Source organism: Vulpes lagopus, chromosome 13 (assembly GCF_018345385.1).
Source record: "Vulpes lagopus strain Blue_001 chromosome 13, ASM1834538v1, whole genome shotgun sequence".
Taxonomy (NCBI): domain Eukaryota; kingdom Metazoa; phylum Chordata; class Mammalia; order Carnivora; family Canidae; genus Vulpes; species Vulpes lagopus.
In genome coordinates, this window is record NC_054836.1 from 7,787,293 (window position 1) to 7,806,088 (window position 18,796).

An 18,796-nucleotide genomic window follows, 5' to 3' on the forward strand; every position below is an offset into this window, starting at 1 on the left:
TTATTTCCTTTAATAAAAATGTAAATTTGAACTCAAAGGTAATGGTTTAGGATGTTTATGTACAATTTAGAAGATGCAGTACATTATCCACAATGATATGGAATAGCCAAAAAATTACATGGTTGTATTTTAATAACAGTGTCTGATGTTTGTATCAAGATTTGGTAGTAGAAGATGTAGTCTAATTCAAATAAATTTAAAGCATCTTAGAAAAAGGAGCTTTTTTCATTCTTTGAGATATTTAAAAAGCACTTTTTCCAATTTGGTGTAAAATAAAACTTTACCTGTTTTAATACAGTATTTTCCAGCTGGTGGTAAATGATATTAGGGAAAAGAGGCAAAATCAGTGAAAGAAACAAACATGGCAAAGCCTGTGGCTAAAATCATATCTATCCCTTTTTATTTTTTGACGATTTTATTTATTCATGAGACACACACACATACACACACACACACACACACACACACAGAGGCAGAGACACAGGCAGAGGGAGAAGCAGGCTCCATGCAGGGAGCCTGACGTGGGACTCGATCCTGGGTCTCCAGGATCAGTCCCTGGGCCGAAGGTGGCACTAAACTGCTGAGCCACCCGGGCTACCCTTATATCTATCCCTTTTTAATTTTACTTGTAGATTTTTGTATTGAGGAGTTATTTACAGGGCTCCATTCTGTTTTGGAGACTGTTTCTAATGTGTATTAAAAACATGAATCAAGGTTTCTTACTACATTTTGTAAAATTCACTCTGAACAATTTGTGTGTGTGTGTGTGTGTGTGTGTGTGTGTGTGTATGATTTTCTGGCATGTTTCATGGCCCTGTGCTGGAAATAAAGAACTATAAAAGTTGGGGTAGTCAGGTGTCTTTTTCTTAAATGATAAGTCATAGTATCACACAGTTTTTGATGAACACTTATTGAATGAGGTGTCATATGGGTACTGTTGGAGCTCAGAAAGGGGACAGCTGACCTAGAGTGTCCTGGCAAGGAGTCATTGGAGAGAAGACGTTGAATCTGTTTTTGGGAAGGGTATCGAGGAAAGAGGGTAGTCTAAGTTAGGCATTCCAAAAATGAGAGGGCCCAGGCATGTGTGTATATAGAGGGGAGAGTCAAGTAGTTGATTCTGATTGAGTGCTGGGCTCATATTGAGGAGACTAAGCTATGATTAGGAGTAGATACCGAGGTCAGATCGCTGTAGATGACAAAATAACTAGCCTTAAGATGGTGTTGACAACGGTGTTTTAGGAAAACTACTCTGTTTGCGTGGTGTATGGGAGGGCCCAGAAGGAGAAGAGAGGAGGGGCAGACAATAAGAGAAACTGCATGAGTTGAACTGAGTTGATAGCTGTCAGATGGATGCGTAGGGGCAAACTACTAGGGAGTTGAGAAAGTGTTCCAAATGCCCCAGGGCACTTACTCCAGCCTGGGTACAAAGGTGAGAGAATGTACCAAAAAATCGTTCTGAAATTTTAAACCTAGAGCCAGTGAGAATAAGAAACTATGCACAGAAAGAAGACAGAAGGAATTAACCATTTTATGGGAAAAGGATTTAGGTCTTAGAATTTAGGGTTGATTTTTAGCAGAGAAATGTCTGAGTATGTCAAGTGTGCCGTCACATCGTGGGACTGGAGCATGGGAGAGAGATTGGAACTAAACTACATCATGGTAGCAGAAATACGTGTGATGGCTGCTTTGTGAGTTTGGAACCTAAGGACAAGAGGGAAAGAAAAGATTATAGAGAATCAGGACCAAAGCAAGATTTTGTTTAAGAAGGTAGAAATAGGGGATCCCTGGGTGGCACAGCGGTTTAGCGCCTGCCTTTGACCCAGGGCGTGATCCTGGAGACCCGGGATCGAATCCCACATCTGGCTCCCGGTGCATGGGGCCTGCTTCTCCCTCTGCCTGTGTCTCTGCCTCTCTCTCTCTCTGTGACTATCATAAATAAATTAAAAAAAAAAAAAAAGGTAGAAATAGGGGATCCTTGGGTGGCTCAGCAGTTCAGCACCTGCCTTTGGCCCAGGGCGTGATCCTGGAGTCCCGGGATCGAGTCACGCATCAAGCTCCTAACATGGAGCCTGCTTCTCCTTCCGCCTGTGTCTCTGCCTCTCTCTCTCTCTCTCTCTCTCTCTCTCTCTCTATGTCTATCATGAACAAATAAATGAAATATTTAAAAAAAAAAAGAAGGTAGAAATAGTATGTGTTTGTCGAAATAAGGGGAGAAGCCAGTGTATAAGAATAGAAAACAAAGTAAAAGGTATAGATCATAAAGTGAGGGGTGATATTTAAGAGGACTTTACTGACATGGAGAAAAAGAACAATGATGTTGAAAATTCCTGAGTTTGAAGGATGCTCGTCAGGTAGGCCGTGGTCAGTCAGTATTTTATTGTACAAGGCCAACCGTTGAGTTCTAGGACAAGAAGTACCTCAAAAGAATTACTGGTTTGGTGTATCCTCATGCTTTGGTATATTTCTGGCATAGTGATTGGTGTTAAAACCAACACTTGAGTGAAATAAGTACCTTTGCAGGTGTTTTGCTGTGTCATATCAATTTAAAATTCTGTTCTGGTTTGTAGCCTTCTTTTGATCACAAATTCCCACAAACCTTATTAGCATCAGTGTCAGATCTGCCAAGTAATTGAGTGCCAAATCTACAAAGTCATCAAGTCCTTCAGTTGAATTGTTACTAAAGTCAAGACCCAATTTAATATTCTCCTTGACTCTTGGGCAGTTTGGATGATGTATTAACAGAGATGGTATTTGTCAATATATTACTTTATAACTGTGCTGCATAATATTCTAGTAGCCTCGTAAACATATAAAAAAACTGACCGATCTGTTAACATGTTTTATAGTTTCCCAGTGAAATCTCCTTTGTACAGAAAATTAAGTCTATTTACTGCTTCCCATCGCCATTCTTGTTGGCAGTTTTTATGCTTTCAGTAAGAGTAGATTGTTGTGGAATGAGCCAGGCTATGGAGTCATCTACACCAGGCAATTTAAATCCTGATCTTTTGTTCTGTAATTATAAGACCTTAGGCTAGTTTCTTTTTCTCTTTTTTTCTTCTTTTTTTCATAACACCACATACACAGTTTCACAGCAAAATTGAGGGGGGGAAGATACAGAGATTTCCCATTAATCCAATGCATACAGGCTAGTTTCTTAATACCTCTAAATCTCTGTTTCTTCATCTCTAAAATATAGGTAGTAACTCTATTTTCATAGATTGGAGGATCGAGTTAAGATCATTTTCAAGGGCAGCCCCGGTGGCTCAGCAGTTTAGTGCTGCCTTTGGCCCAGGATGTGATGCTGGAGACATGGGATCAAGTCCCGTGTTGGGCTCCTTGCATGGAGCCTGCTTCTCCATCTGCCAGTCTCTGCCTGTCTCTGCCTCTCTCCCTCTCTCCCTCTCTCTCTCTCTCTCTCTCTCTCTCTCTCTCTATCTCTCATGAATAAATAAATAAATCTTTTTTTTTAAAAAAAGATCATGTCTGATGTTTTTTTTTAATTTTTATTTATTTATGATAGTCACAGAGAGAGAGAGAGAGAGAGAGAGAGAGAGAGAGAGAGAGATAGGCGCAGAGACACAGGCAGAGGGAGAAGCAGGCTCCATGCACCAAGAGCCTGACGTGGGATTCGATCCCGAGTCTCCAGGATCACGCCCTGGGCCAAAGGCAGGTGGCAAACCACTGTGCCACCCAGGGATCCCCAAAGATGTCTGATGTTTGATAAATATTTAGTAATGCATATGGTGCTCATAACAGACATAATTGTCTTTAATTGGGATAACGTCATGCTCACAGAGTGCTTCATAAATGCTTTCTGATGACGTTTAGTATGGTCCTCAAATATTTATTGAATGAATTAGCGAATGAATGAATTACACACCTTGAGGACAGGAAGGAATACTTATTGGAACCTGAGTCTCTACAAAGCTTTTATTTCAGTCATGGGTAGAAATGCTTGCTTACATGTGCTGTAACACTTGGTTATCTTAAAATTTTATTTTATTTTATTTTAATTTTTTTTTTTGCAATCTTAAAATTTTAAATGTGGCAAGTGATTACAAAAATGAATTGATATACTTTAATCCCATGTTAGATATTCTTAGGAACTGTGGTGATTTCTCTTGCAGATCTGCTGCTTTCTTTCATAACAGTAGGAACTTTTTATAGTAGTTGTCTTAGAAATTCAACAGCTGGGGGCACCTGGGTAGCTCAGTCAGGTAAGCATCTGACTTTTGATTTGGCTTAGGTCATGATCTCAGGGTCATGAAATCAAGCCCTGCGTTGGGCTTCACATTCAGCTGGGAGTCTGCCTGAGATTCTCTCCCTCTCCCTCTGCCCCAACCCCTGCTCCCATGCTTGCTCTTTGTCTCTCCCCCTAAGTAAATAAAATGAATGAATGAATGAATGAATAAGTAAATAAATCTTAAGAAAGAAAAATACAACAACTGATTCTAGACCAAGCTCCACCCTCTGAGACTGTAAAGTGGGGTGATTTTGTAGGCATTACCCATTGGCTGTAGTGATTTCAAAAGCTGCTGGTTTTCTTGCTTTGAAGCTATCAAGATGAGTAGTGGCCCTAGAAATTATTTGTAGGTAAGCACCTCTTCGCCTCCTTTAGCAAGTTTGTTAGAGTTACTTAATCCCCTTTGCTATAGAGTGAGGGGTATGACATGGGCTCCAGAGTGAGTCCCCAGGGTTCATTCTGCAACCCTTAAGCCGCTTCCTTATCTGCAGTCTGAGAATTCACTTGATCAAATGTTGTGCTTTAAATAAATAAATACATCTAATTTAGCCTCTTGCCTATAACATAATAAGCCCTCAGTAAATATTATGGCCTTTGCAATTACGAGGATTATAAATATTGATTAACTCACTTGGCACAGTACCTGGCACATAGCGGACTGTTACTAAAAATGTCCCCCATTATCCCCATATTCAAATGCCCAACACATCCTACTCTCAGTTTTAGGAATAGATAGCAAATAGATGACTTTCTGGCTCTAATGAATCTTTTCTCAGATCTGCAACTAGAAATATAAATAGCTAGGTTAATATACTTCTGAATGTCAAGGATGAGTTTTTAAAATTAGGTTTCATCACTTTAAATTGCTTTTCTTAGTAGCACATCATAAATGTGTGTATTAAACTGTTTATCTGATTGTACAGATGCTGTTGACTGAGTACTTGGATATGAAAAATACTCGTACGGCCTCTGAACCATCAGCTCAACTAAGTTATGCCAGCACTGGACGAGATTTTGCAGCTTTTTTTGCCAAGAAGAAACCTCAAAGGCCAAAAAATTCTCTTTTTAAGTAAGTACCTCCCCAATGGTAAGATAGCAGGTGTCAAGAAGTGTTTGATCCAAGTAGGATGGCTTTCTATTTTATTGGCAGTCAGTACATCACCCAGTTAAAGCTAATTTGAAATAATTTATAGGAAGTAAATACATTTTAAAATTTTTATATACATTTGTTTTATAAGGGGAAATGGCTATTTTGGAATATGGTTAGTGGACTATCTAGGATTTCTAATAAAAATTTTTGGAATTTATTTCCGTGGCATTTTATATAAAATGAAGGGAATGAATCTTGCCAGTTGTTTCCGGGGACTTTTATATGAAATGAAATATGTCAGCTTTTGGGAAAAAAAAAAAAACAACTGAAGTGCCAAAAAATAACTTTAAAGTTTACACAAATTTCCTTAGCTAAGTAGCATTGGATTTTATTTGGTTTAATACAGGAACAGTCCAGGAATTCTTTTTTTCTAATTACAATCCTAGTTGATGCCACCAGTCCATGTTCTTAGTGTATGTCATTTGGTAACAGCTAATAGTTGATATTATTTTCATTAATCGTAACAACAGCAATAGCTACCACTTGAGTGCTTACTGTGGTAAAAGCACAGTAAGACTGTGGGAAATGAGTATCTCAAAATAATCCCAAACATAATTTAATTCAGATTATGTCAAATTTCAGCAGCAGGAGTAGTGGCTAACACCGAATCCTTGCTAAGTAATAGTAAAAGCATGGTGCCATTTTCATGGATTATCTCTTTTACTCTTTACAATATTATGGGTTGGGTTTTTTTTTTTAATTTTTATTTATTTATGATAGTCAGAGAGAGAGAGAGAGAGGCAGAGGGAGAAGCAGGCTCCATGCACCGGATGCCCGATGTGGGATTTGATCCCAGGTCTCCAGGATCACGCCCTGGGCCAAAGGCAGGGGCCAAACCGCTGCACCACCCAGGGATCCCCTGGGTTGGGGTTTTATTCTTAATCCTTTTTTGCACATAAAAACTTGAGATATGAGTGAGGTTAAGCAGTTTAGGTAAATTCACATAGCTAGGAATTGGTAGAAGCAGGATTTCAATCTTGGCAGGTCTGTGTGTTCTTCTGAGGAGTTGGGAAATAACGGGTTAAGAAGTTGTACCTGTAAATCTAAGCATAGAAAGGGACTACAGAAGTATTATTTCTGTATTTTGAATTCATTATTTTTGAATAGTTGAAGCTCCAGTGTCTCTTATTGATTCACCTTTGAGATTTGTTTCTATCATAGATTCATAGAGTTCTTAATCGTTATGGAAAATTTCAGCAGTGCATTCATCTTGTGGTGTAAAGAAGAGGGGAGTGAATGTGCCTGCATTGTAATAAAATGCCTTCTGTGCATTGAATGCTTTCTTATGTCTTACCATTTTGTGCAGAGGATAGACGCACTGTTAGTTAAGATGCTTTAGTCTACAGGTAACACAGGATCCCACACAGCTGAAGGTTCTTACCTCACATGGGAAGGAGGAACGTGGAAGAGTCCGTAATTCAACAGTGTGGGATCCTCAGGGACCCAAACCTTTCATTTCCCTGCCATTTGGTCCCACTCTAGGATAATGGTGATGCTGAGGAAGGGGTATGATTCTTCCTGCAACTTTTCGTTTTCTTGAAATTAATAGACTATTTTTTTGAAGATTTATTTGTTTATTCATGAAAGACACAGAGAGAGAGAGAGAGGCAGACACATAGGCAGAGGGAGAAGCAGGCTCCATGTTGGGAGCCCAATGCAGGACTTGATCCCAGGACCCTAGGATCACACCCTGAGCTGAAAGCAGATGTTTGGTCACTGAGCCGCCCAGGTGTCCCTAATAGACTATTTTTTATGCCACTTTTCAGTTTACAGAAAAATCAAGGAGACAGGCCAGAGTCCCCTTATGCCCTTCTTCCTCAGAATTTCCACTTTTGTTAACATCTTGTATTCCTTGTTATGTGGTACGTTTGTTACAACTGATGGACTGATACTGATACATCATTATTAACTAAAGTCCATTGTTTACCTCAGGGTTCACTACGTGTGTGGTACATTCTTTGGGTCTTGATAAATGCCCTATCACGTTATCATACAGAATATTTTCGCTGCCCCTAACATCCTGTTTTCCACCTATTCTTCCCTCTTTTCTCTACCCCCTGAACTCCTGATAATCACTCTCTATAGTTTATCTTTTCCAGAATGTCTTATGGTTGGAATCATACAGTATGTAGCTTCTTTTCAGACAAGCTTCTTTCACTTAGCAATATGCATTTAAGATTCCACATGTCTTTTTGTGGCTTGATAGCTCATCTCTTTGTATTGCTAAATAATATTCCATTGTGTATATGTGCCTTGGTTTTTTCCATTCAGCTGTTGAAAGACATCTTGGTTGCTTCCAATTTCTGGCCATTGTGAATAAAGCTGCAGTAAACGTGCAGGTGTTTGTGTAAATGTAAGGTTTCTGTTCATTTGGGTAAATACTTAAGAGATTGATTCCTGGATCCTATGGTAAGATTATGTTTAGCTTTGTAAGACACTGCCACACTCTCTTACAAAGTGGCTGTTCTGTTTCAGATCTTTCTAAAATTAATAATTGTTATCTATTTATTCATCTTTTCCGTCAGTGACAGAGGCCCTCTGCAAGTTTGCATCAGGTTTTAGGATTGGGTCTTAACGTTCATTCCTAAAGTAGTCCCTGGCAGACCATGGTGATTGTCTCAAACAGTCAGGGGTCATCTCTGCTGGTAGTCTTGGGCTGGAGAGGAACCACTTTTCCTGAGCACACAGCTGTTTGAAGAGGGAACAGAGAAGCCGAATCCCCCATGTAATGGGGGCTCTGCCAGCAAACAGGGAAGATAGTGGAAGGAAGAAAGGGATCAACTAGGATGGCCTCAGATGCTGCCTAATCCTTAGGCCTCTGCTTTGCTCTCCCGCTTGCTGTGTGGCATGCTTTCTCTTTCTCTCTCTCTTCCTACCTCAACTCACTGTTGTAAATCTAGGTGTATCGCAGAAAGCAGGTTTCAGCGTGTTGAGATTTCATGCTCTCAACCATCACCCTTAACTTTCAGCCTCAGACCACATAGACATTTTAACACATTTAGCCAGTCCTGAAATTGTGGTATTGAAAAACATATAAATGGTTAGGACTGAATAAGTGAACTTAAGTAATTGTTAAACATTTGTCAGTATTGCATAGTAATAAAAACTCACCACCCACGCAGAATTAGACTACTCTTACAGATTTGCCTGCTTCTAGTCTTGGTTCTACTGTTAATGAACCATGCGAGCCAGAGTAGGTCTCCTGTTGTAGTGAGCCTCTGTCCTTTGGCTATAAAATAAGGAGGTGAGACAGTATCATCTCTAGTGCCTCTTTTACCATAAAATTATAGCAATCTACGAGTTGTGGCAAACATACAGAGGGTTCCTGAGTAGCAAAAATACATCAGGTCATAAAGGATTAAGATTTGAGTGAGCTCTAATCTGTTTTTATGACATCTGTGAAGGACTTTATTACTCTTCTTAATTGCCCCTAGAAAGGTTAATTCAGTGTGTTTTAAGTTCTCTCGTATTGTCTAATGTGTGCCTCTCTATTCTTTGCTCAAGAGTTTATTTCTTTTTCCCTTGCCATTTCTGATCAATAGCTGTCAGCATGCTTTTTGGAGGTCAGCGGCTTCTTTTCTGTACTTGACTGGCAGGTGGCACTTTTGAAGGACTACACACTTCGCCTTCCTCCTGGCTGTGAGGGCTCTCTCAGTTCTTGGCAGGGTGCAGAGAGAGGATCAAGCAACCCAAGTGTTTCCCTTGGACAGACATTCATCTTCCTTGTCAAAGAATGGATAAAGAAGGCATAATTAAGAGAGTGGTGGCATTCCTTTTTTGTTGCCAGAAACCTATGCCATTATCACTGTTGCTCTTCCGTGATGTTGCTGTTTACCACTTAGTGGCAATCATTCTTTGGAGGATTCCTCCTGTCAGCCTGTTCCTCTGTCTTTGAAAATACAGCTCTGAAATGAAATTTCTTAACGCGTCAGAGAGTTTACTTTTGACACAGTCTTCATTCTACCTGTTTTCTCCCCCTTAAACAGTCAGGGGTCATCTCTGCTGGTAGTCTTGGGCCAGAGAGGAACCACTTTTCCTGAGCACACAGCTGTTTGAAGAGGGAGCAGAGAAGCTGAATGCCCCGTGGAATGGAGGTTTCTCTTAAGACTGATTTTTTTTCTTTTGTTTTTTTATTCTTGAGTCATTGTTTTGCCTTTAGAAACCTGTTCTGTATCACGTGCCTTTCCTCCATGTTGCTGACCTCTGAAGTGATTCCTGGGGTGGTGTGAACACACACTTTGTCCCCTGATAGTTTTGAGAATATTTCATGTTGTAGGTGGGCAGATCAGAAACCATTTAGAAACTCTGTTGGTTCTGAGGACTCTTAAGGAGAGACTGCAGAGGCCTTGCTTCGTTGGTGTATTCAGCAGCATTGCTAGCGTGCCTTTTGTACTGATTCTCTAACCAAGGGAGTTTGAGAAGCAAGATGTCTGCTCTGTGCAGCCAGTATTTCCATGGAGGCAGCTGGCAGTCTCTTGTGCCTTGTGAGCTGGGTAGTAGCACAATTAGGATGACTTTATGGGAATCCCTTATTGCGTGTGCGTAGGAATCCTGGCAAAGAAGAAAGTGTGACAGATGAGAGTTATATCAGCTGAAATGAAGAAGGAGCAAATGATCCAAATGCCATTGTGGAGGAGCGTTAGCCAGGAAATGTTGTTCATAAACCAAGGTCTGTGGCAGCCTGCTTTGGCCCTGTCACAGAGTAGCCAGAATGTTTGCGTCGTGGAACCCTGGGCTGCACCACACAGATTATAGTAGAATAGTTTTTTGGAATCCATGGCTGGACACTGCCTATTTGGTTACTGCCTCTTTCTTTACCCTGTATTTGGTTACAGGTTCGAATCCTCCTCCCATGCCATCAGCATGAGTGCCTATTTGCGAGAGCAGAGACGAGAGCTCTACAGTCGCAGTGGAGAACTTCAAGGTAGGTGATTGAACTTCTCTGGAAAAATTAGTTTCTGGAAGAAGATCTGAAATGTTTGGCACCTATGAATTTGTGGCCTTCATTCACAGGATTCTTTCAACATAGCAAAGATTTGAAGATTTGATAATCTTTTTCTTCTCTTACGTACCAATGTCTGCTGCCAAGCAGCTAAAACTATTGCTATGACCGCAGGATTTGTAGACCTGCTACCATTCAAGAGAGAACTCAATGTAAAAATAGTCACTTCGTGCTTAATCATGGCACATGAGTCCAGTCACAGTCTAGGAGAATGCTAGTCTTCTGTAGCTGTCACTGTTAGACTTAGTTACTGCTTTCCATGCCTTCTGGAATGTAGCAAGGGTACCTAGGATTGGGGAAAGGGTAAATGCAGCCTCTCTCATTATTTAAAAGGAGGAACAGTGTCTCTAGGTAGGATGTTGTAATCAAGCTGGCTTTGATATACAGGATATTTGATATTCACACATGGTTACTAAAGAGTTGTAATCTGTAGAAGCAAATACTTGAGAAAATAAATTGTAAGCAAATTTAATTAAATTAAAAATCCAATAACATTTCCATCTGTGACAAGAAGGATGCTAATCATGATAAATGCAATCAATTAAGAAAGATTTATGAAGTCCTGCTAAGTGTCTGTCATCCTAGGCACCGGAGGGGATGGAGGTTAGTAGAAGAAAAGAAAAGATAAAGCCTTAAGATCCAGCTATGAGAGTAAGGCATGAGTATCAGTAATAGTATCGGGAAGTCAGTGCTAACAGCTAAGTAGATGGTATGCGTGAAAATGCTCGAGCCGTTGAGAGAAGGGAGTGATGATTTAAAGTATTTTAAAACTATGGGCTTCCTGCATGAAGGATGCCAAAGAACCCTTCCATGTTTGGGGATGCAGTAGAGGCACTTGAAATATTTTACAGTGAATGGCCTACACAATTAAATATTTAGTTTTTAAGATTCATCATGTTTCTACATCAAACTATTACTATGAAGTTACCAGCTTTTCTGGATTTAAGGGCCACCACCTAGCCATTTCTACCTCTGCCTTCACTATTAATCTAAATGCCTATACATTTTTCCAAAGGTGCTACTGTGCTGTCCCATGCCCATACCACAGTAATAATTCCACAGCTCACGTATATGGTTAGTCACCAGAACTAAAAGCCTAGAAATATGTTTGAGGATGTCAGGAAAAGGAAATTAGCCTGCCAACATTTTATTTAATAATAGTGTTGCTCGGCATTGTTGGAAACATGAAGTATGCATCTTGGAGTCCTGAGGTGCATGGGTGCAAAGGGTAGTTAGGATAGAAATAAGTCAGGGAGTGAAGGCAGAAGGTGACCCAGGCTCTAGCGGATAGATTCATCCCGGGAGGAGAGGCCAGACCCAGAAGCTTTTCTGGAAATGATGGTAACAGAACACATGATCCTGTAGGACTGATCATGACTAAACTGCCACACAGGGGCTGTCACTGAGCGTTTAGAGCCAGAGCCACCTTCTGTACTCAGTGTCCTTATTTTAATTGCAGAGTTGACTTAAAGAAACTTTAAATTTATCTCCAACCATTTCTCTCCACTTTGTAGTATGTGAAATTCCTTTCATGGGGACAAAGCAAGCCTTTCTTTTTTTCTTTCTGTTTTAGATCCTTTCACTTTTTATTCATTAATAAACTTAATTTTTTAAAGCAGTTTTCGGCTCCCAGCAAAGTTGAGTGTAGAGCAGAGACTTCCAGCATACCCCCTGTCCCTACCCACACACAGCCTCCCTTTGTATCAACATCCCTACAAGGAAGCCTTGTGTTTGACACTTAGAGATGAAGAGGTAGATGACATAATTAATGGGACAGCAGTGCAACCTGTCATTCATTCAGATTAAAGCATAATTAGTCAACCAAGACAGATGACTGATGGTAGACTCTTTTCTTTTTTTTTTGTTAGTGAGGATAGCGAGTGCTCTGCGTTCTCAGCCATGCAGGGTGGCTTTTCCGCCACCCCCCCTCCCCCCGACCCCGGTGGTCCACCAGATGGCGAGGCAGTGGGGAAACACAATGAAGAGGGGAGAGTTCTGGGCTCAGATTGCCTACACTTACAACCTAGCTCTCCCCATTTACTAGTTTCCTAACCTCTGTGCCTCTGTTTCCTTGCCCCTAAATGGGAACAGAGATAACAGTACCCACCTCAGGAGCTATGTTGAGTTAAGCTATGGGCAGTGTTTAGAGAAGTGCTGACCATGTCAGAAATGTATCTTCTCTTCCTCCTGCCCTGTTGTTGTTGCTGGTCCCATCACTTCAGTTTTTTTGTTTTTTTGTTTTTTAAATTTTTATTTATTTATGATAGTCACAGAGAGAGAGAGGCAGAGACACAGGCAGAGGGAGAAGCAGGCTCCATGCACCGGGAGCCCGATGTGGGATTCGATCCCAGGTCTCCAGGATCGCGCCCTGGGCCAAAGGCAGGCGCCAAACCGCTGCGCCACCCAGGGATCCCACTTCAGTTTTTATACTCATTCTCTTTGGCTAAATCCTACTCTGCTTTCTTTCTTTTTTTTTTTTTAACTATTAAAATTTTTTTTTAATTCAATTTGCCAACATATGGTATAACACCCCCAGTGCTCATTCCATCAAGGGTCCTCAGTGTCTGTCACCCAGTCACCCCATCCACCCATCCACCTCCCGTTCTGTGACCCTTGGTTTCCCAGAGTTAGGAGTCTCTCGTGGTTTGTCTCCCTCTCTAATTTTCCCACTTTCCAACTTCAGTTTAGTTGTCACTTACTCTGATGACTGTCCACCACCCCCCTTCTTCTCAGATTATGTCCCCCCCCCACCCCCACCGACTGTGTCCTCCTACCATATCCTTAACATTCCCTTTCTGAGCACTTTTCACACTGTTCTATGGATTAATGCTCACTTGTTTGAGTCTGCCACAAAACTATAAGTTCATGAGAGAAATACAATTTTATTTCCTATCTTTAGCACAGTACCTGGTATGGTAAATATTCAATAATACTGGCTCACTCAGCAACAGAACAAATGAGGACAGCTGATGTCCATCGTGGGATGGAGAGTTAAGAAGGGCCCCAAAGGGAGGTGGGGCCACTGAGAACTAGTATCAGCTTCACTGGTTATATTAGTTTTTAAGTTTAGGGAGAAGTAGATGTTGTGTGTAGATCTGTTTTTGTCCTGCAGTCATACGTAGCTTCATTTAGTAGAAATGTTACCACTGAGCTGTCTGGCCTAGGACAGTACTGCTGTATATAATTGAAAAACATTTTTAAATCCAGCTATGTTATAGAGGAAGTTTATTCCATGAGGGTGGATAATTGAAGAATCTATCTAACTAGGAACTTTCTCATTTTTTCAGAAAGTTAATTGAAATATGGAACCATATGCAATAGTATATTTTACTTAGCAGTGTTCAGCAAAATAGGAGAATTTATCTCCGGTTGCAGAGAAGAAAGTGGTCAGCAAACATATTGTGTTCATAATAATCATTAAAATATAATTTAATTTAGCTGAGCTGACAGATCACAGGCATGGTGAGAGAATAGTTCAGCCGATGAGTTTTTGTAAAAGTTTGGTGGTGTTTCATTGAGGAGCAAAAGTGTCTCTGATGAATGCTTTAATGTTTCAGCAGGAAAAGGGGAAAATCACACCTATTTTCCATTAAGAAAAGGCCTGCCCTTTTCAGTTATTCTATTAATCCTACTTGTCCAAGGACCACAGTGAGATCTACATTTGAGTTTATCCTTGAAAAGGTATAATTGAAAAGTTCAGTCAAATCCTAAGAGACCTGCGGAAGATTTTTGTCTCTTCTTTCATCACCACGTAGCTGCAGGCTTTGTTTCCCAGTGGTTTGGTTCAGAGGGTCAACATTTCCTTCTGCGGCAAAGAACATCCACCAGAAAGACCATCAAACTAACGTTACAAAGCCTAAATTTTATAAAAGTTGAGTTTTTACCAACATTTTCAATTTATCATGCAATTAAAAATGTTACTCAACCCAACAACACAAAGGGGAATGTGATTTCTTTGGTATCATCAACCCATCTCAGTTGGCTCTGTTCTAGTACAGATGGTTCATTATATTGTCTGCTGTTGGCAGTTGGGCCGAGGAGGTGGGAGTGTTGTTTCAAAGTGTACAAGATAACAGGTGGAAATCTAACTTGTGTGTCTCCATTAATCAGAGACTTCCTGTTTCTCTCCACTACTTCATTGTGCTGCTTAGATAGCCAAGTTACAGATTAGAGAGACAGTCATATTAATGAACATTTAGCTTGAATATAGCTTCTCAGATTCTTCGGGAGAATAAGATAACTGATGAACATATTATCTTGTGAGGATTTAAAAAAAAAAAAATCAAAAACTGCTGCTCATGACCAAAATAAGCTCTTAGGTAAATCAATCCCACTGTGCCTCAGTTTTCTCATTTGCAAAATGGAGCTTTTAGCAATTTTGACTACATTAGGGGGATATTGAGACTATAAAATTCAATTTTAAAGCTCCAGAAAAATTAGAATAGCAGTAATTGATTTAAAGTAAAATGGCGCTTAAAGAAATTTAAGTTAAATTTCTCTCTGGAATTGGGAGAACTTCACCCACTTCTTTATCTCTTGTTTTCTCTGCTGCTCCAGCCTGAGTGCTCCCCTGAGTTGGCTGCTCTCAAGGTCACCAGTGACCTCCCTACCGCCCCTCGTCTTGGCAGATTGAGTGTTCGCTTCCCTGTATTTACCTTACTTGATGTTTCAGCCAGCCATGTATTGTTTTGCCTGCACGTATTGGAGGGTCTCAGGGTTGGTTGTGGGACCGGTCTTGTGCTCACTCTGGAGACTGTCCCTGATGTCTCAGCCCATACTGAGTTTGGCTTAGTGCCTCCGTGCAGATGACTTCCAGACAGGTCTCCTGAATTACTGTTTCCTGACCTCTTCCAGCATCCTGCCCCCTCCTCCTCATCATCCTATCATACTTTATCACGTATTCTTTTTTTCCCACCTAATTCTTAATTTCTGCATGTCTTTCTCACTTGGTGATATTCTACAATTGCCTCTGAATCCCAAAATGCAAGTCTCATTCATTAGTGCATTCCAATGCCTGGGACAATGCTTGGCTTGAAGTAAACACTCAAAAAAGAATAGGATGGAGGAGAGGAGGCCTCTCTCCCCCTTGTCTCCATATTTGTAGGTAGAGTCCTACTTATTTGAGAAAACCTAGTGGGAGGTTTAATAAACAGAGTTAGGAGTCCTGCGATTTGTCATCTTCATTCGTTTTTAGGTTAATAAAACTCACGAATGTGTAGAGTATATTAATTGTCATTGATCCAAGTAGAAATGTATAGTCAGTTTTGATTACAGTTTCTTTTCTGTCTTGGGGCTACTTAGTACTTCTGTTTGTACTCAATAATATTACCTTTAGAGTGCTATTTTTATTCCCATTAGTCTAATGAGTAGCATTTCTATAGCCCTGACATTAAGATATTCTCTAAGGCTCCAACCACTTGAGAATTGACTTCTCTAAGAGGATTTGCTTTACATGGTAAATAAGGGAGTATTGGCATCAGGGAAAACTGGGCTCCTATACTGACCTGACCTGAATTTTCTGAGTTTTTCTCTCTAATGGGTTGTTGGTGACTGGGGGGTTGTGAATACTTAATAATATCGTATGTAATTAATCTGTTTGGAAGTACCTCGCCTTAAGGTAGAGTGATATTTGAAATACATTAGCCATGAGTTGATTTTCCTTTTTTACAAAAGGATTTATAATAGGAGTCTCTCAAATAGCAAGCTATTCTATAATGGAGCATTTAAAGCAAGATTTCATTTATGCACACATTTTCAGGGATATTTTGGCTGGAGTGAGGTATAGCAATTTTACACTCATACCACACGTTTGTTCCATAGCCTTAAATATAAGAAGCACTTGTAAAGCTTTATATCTTGAAATATGATTAGAAAATTCTTTGTAGTCTTAAATTTTGGGTAATGACTTTGCTAATAACTATGTAGCAATATGCAGGGGATGTGAAAAAATACATTTTTTCTTCTTAAAATTGCATATAATTATTTCAAAATAACCTTGATCTTTTAGTAGTTCTCTTTTCTGTTTTAGGTTCTAAAATAGTGTATAAAAATTGATTCCCTTTCCTTTTATATATTTATATTCTTGATTTTTTTAAAAGACTGTTCTTAACTTCCTCATATGGAAGATTTGTCTTATAATGAAGTTATAATAGAATTTTTATAAATGCTATTTTCTTTATATGTTCCTAAGAGGTAGTAAGTAATATATTTTCCTCAGGTCATGAACAGACTAATGCATTAGTTCAGATTATTTAGGAAATAGAAGTATTCTTATGCTGAGATTATTACCAAATGTATCACCTCTTTGCCATAACCTTTGCAATGTAGATATTTATTTTAAGAATGTTCTTTCTTAAAGGATGCCAGGGATGCCTGGGTGACTTAGTCAATTAAGCCATCTGCCTTCAGCTAAAGTCATGATCACTGGGTCCTGGGATCAAGCCCTGCATCAGACTCCCTGCTCAGCACAGAGTCTGCTTTTCCCTCTCCTGCCCCTCCTTACTGCTCATGCTCTGGCTCACTCTCATGCCCTCTGTCTGTCTCTCTCAAATTAATAAATAAAATCTTAAAAAAAATGTTCTTTGCTTTTGGATTTAATTTATGATGTGAGTTTATTTTCTGAGGAATTCTAGTTCATAGATAGTCCTCTGTACCCATTGGACAAACCATTGGTATCTGAGCCATGTGGAGGGACCGGAGGTCACGGGACAGTGGACCTTGAGAGTGCAAAACAGCCATCACAAAGCCTTAGTAGAGCCTGGGAACCTCACTCTTGAGAAATGATCATTGGTCATCATGCAGAACTAGTTGATGACATAAAACCTTATTTTTAAGAAAACTTTTTGCTACCCATTTATTCATTCATCCATATAGATATGGGAAAAGACTGAATACTGGTAAGTGAGGTGTATATTTTAGGTTAAAAAGTGACACATATGCATTTCTCTTTTTATGTAAAGAGAAAATATGAAGGAATAACAAATTTGTAACATGTATCAGAAAAATTTTAAAGTTGTTTTCTGTCATGTTTTTTTATCATTTGGCCTACATTAATTTTTTAAATTAATATAACAGCTTTGCTTATTTCCTTAGATTTTTCCTTAGGACTGCAGGAAATTATATTTTTGCCAAATTTAGTAGTTTATATGGTGCAATTAATTCTGATTGAGGTATTTTAGAAAATAGAGAAAATCAGGAACATTTATAGTCTGTCGTGGGGAAAATAATGAGATGAGAATGCCAAAGAGCAACTTGATCATTGTCCCAATAAAACAGAGTTCATAAGATAGTTTTACATTTTCAGAATGAAGATTGAGTCCTTCTAGGAACATTAATAGTTAGAGATGACCTTCTGTGAAGTGATGTTATCAAAATTCAGAAAAAATTGACATACATGTGCATATAGTATGAGGCCTAGAAAATAAAACAGTAGGCTTTGATGGTAGAAAGTGCTTTGGAATTCATAACCTAGTACTTTTCAGACTTATTATTTTAGTCCTAGAGCCTGTTTTCTGTATGTTTTATTTCAGAGTTGAGTATAGAAAGCAGACTGAGGTGGAGTTGGTTTAATTAAGTGGGGTCTGGGACTCAGAGCCCCATGTGCCCAGACCCCCTCCATCTGCTCCTCTCGTCTATGGATCACCTGAGGTGCCATTATAAAACTGAAGACTCCCAGAAGCAGAGCTGTATCCAGAGGAAAATTGATAAGGAAATAGATGACATTATAGATTTGTAGGAATGGGACAGACTAGTCAGTAATGGGTGGTCAGACAATTGATTAACTATAAACAAACAAAGATGTTGAATTTGAAACTCATATCATTTAGGAAAATAAATTTTGAGTGCATTGAGAACTGAAATGTGAAAGGCAAAACCTATTGACGCTTGAGTTCGTAGTAGAATTGTTTGAATAACAAAAGCCTGGAAACAACTCAGACGCCATAGATAGGAGAATAGATTTCTAAATCGTGGCATAGACATGCAGTAGAATACTATATAGCAACGAAAATGAATGAATTGTACTGTGCATTAACTTGGCTCTCAAAATCAATCACAGAAGATTATAGATAGTCAAATTCCATCTGTATGAAGGTCAAAAGCAGAATTGAAATATCATTAGGCATATATCTTAATGTGATGAAATGTGAAGAAGGTAAGCTAGGGAGCATGGACATAAAACTCAAGAAAGAGATCAGCTTGGGAAAGGATAGAAGAGGGTATAATCAGAGAGAAGCACATGGAGCTTCAAAGATAATAGTACTGTTCTATTTCTTAAGCTAAGTGATGGAGATGCTGTTGTAGTTTTAAAACTGTACTAAATGTCCTGTACATTCATATATTATACATTTCGTAAAAAGTACAAATATAACAATTTTTAAAAGGCCTCTTAAGTCTCCTGAGA

General features: G+C 39.5%; 1 protein-coding gene across 4 annotated transcripts in view; it reads left to right on the forward strand.

Annotated features, from left to right (window-relative positions):
• EXOC4 (exocyst complex component 4) overlaps positions 1-18,796 on the forward strand; it is a 755,174-nt gene that overhangs the window by 191,742 nt on the left and 544,636 nt on the right. For 3 of the 4 annotated variants that reach the window (XM_041727473.1, XM_041727474.1, XM_041727476.1), the window contains exons 8-9: positions 5,167-5,312; positions 10,229-10,317. In XM_041727473.1, the coding sequence (XP_041583407.1) occupies positions 5,167-5,312; positions 10,229-10,317 (235 nt within the window). Of the gene's footprint in view, positions 1-5,166; positions 5,313-10,228; positions 10,318-16,753; positions 16,804-18,796 lie in introns of those variants that run through there. The other variant, XM_041727477.1, reaches the window with a different exon arrangement.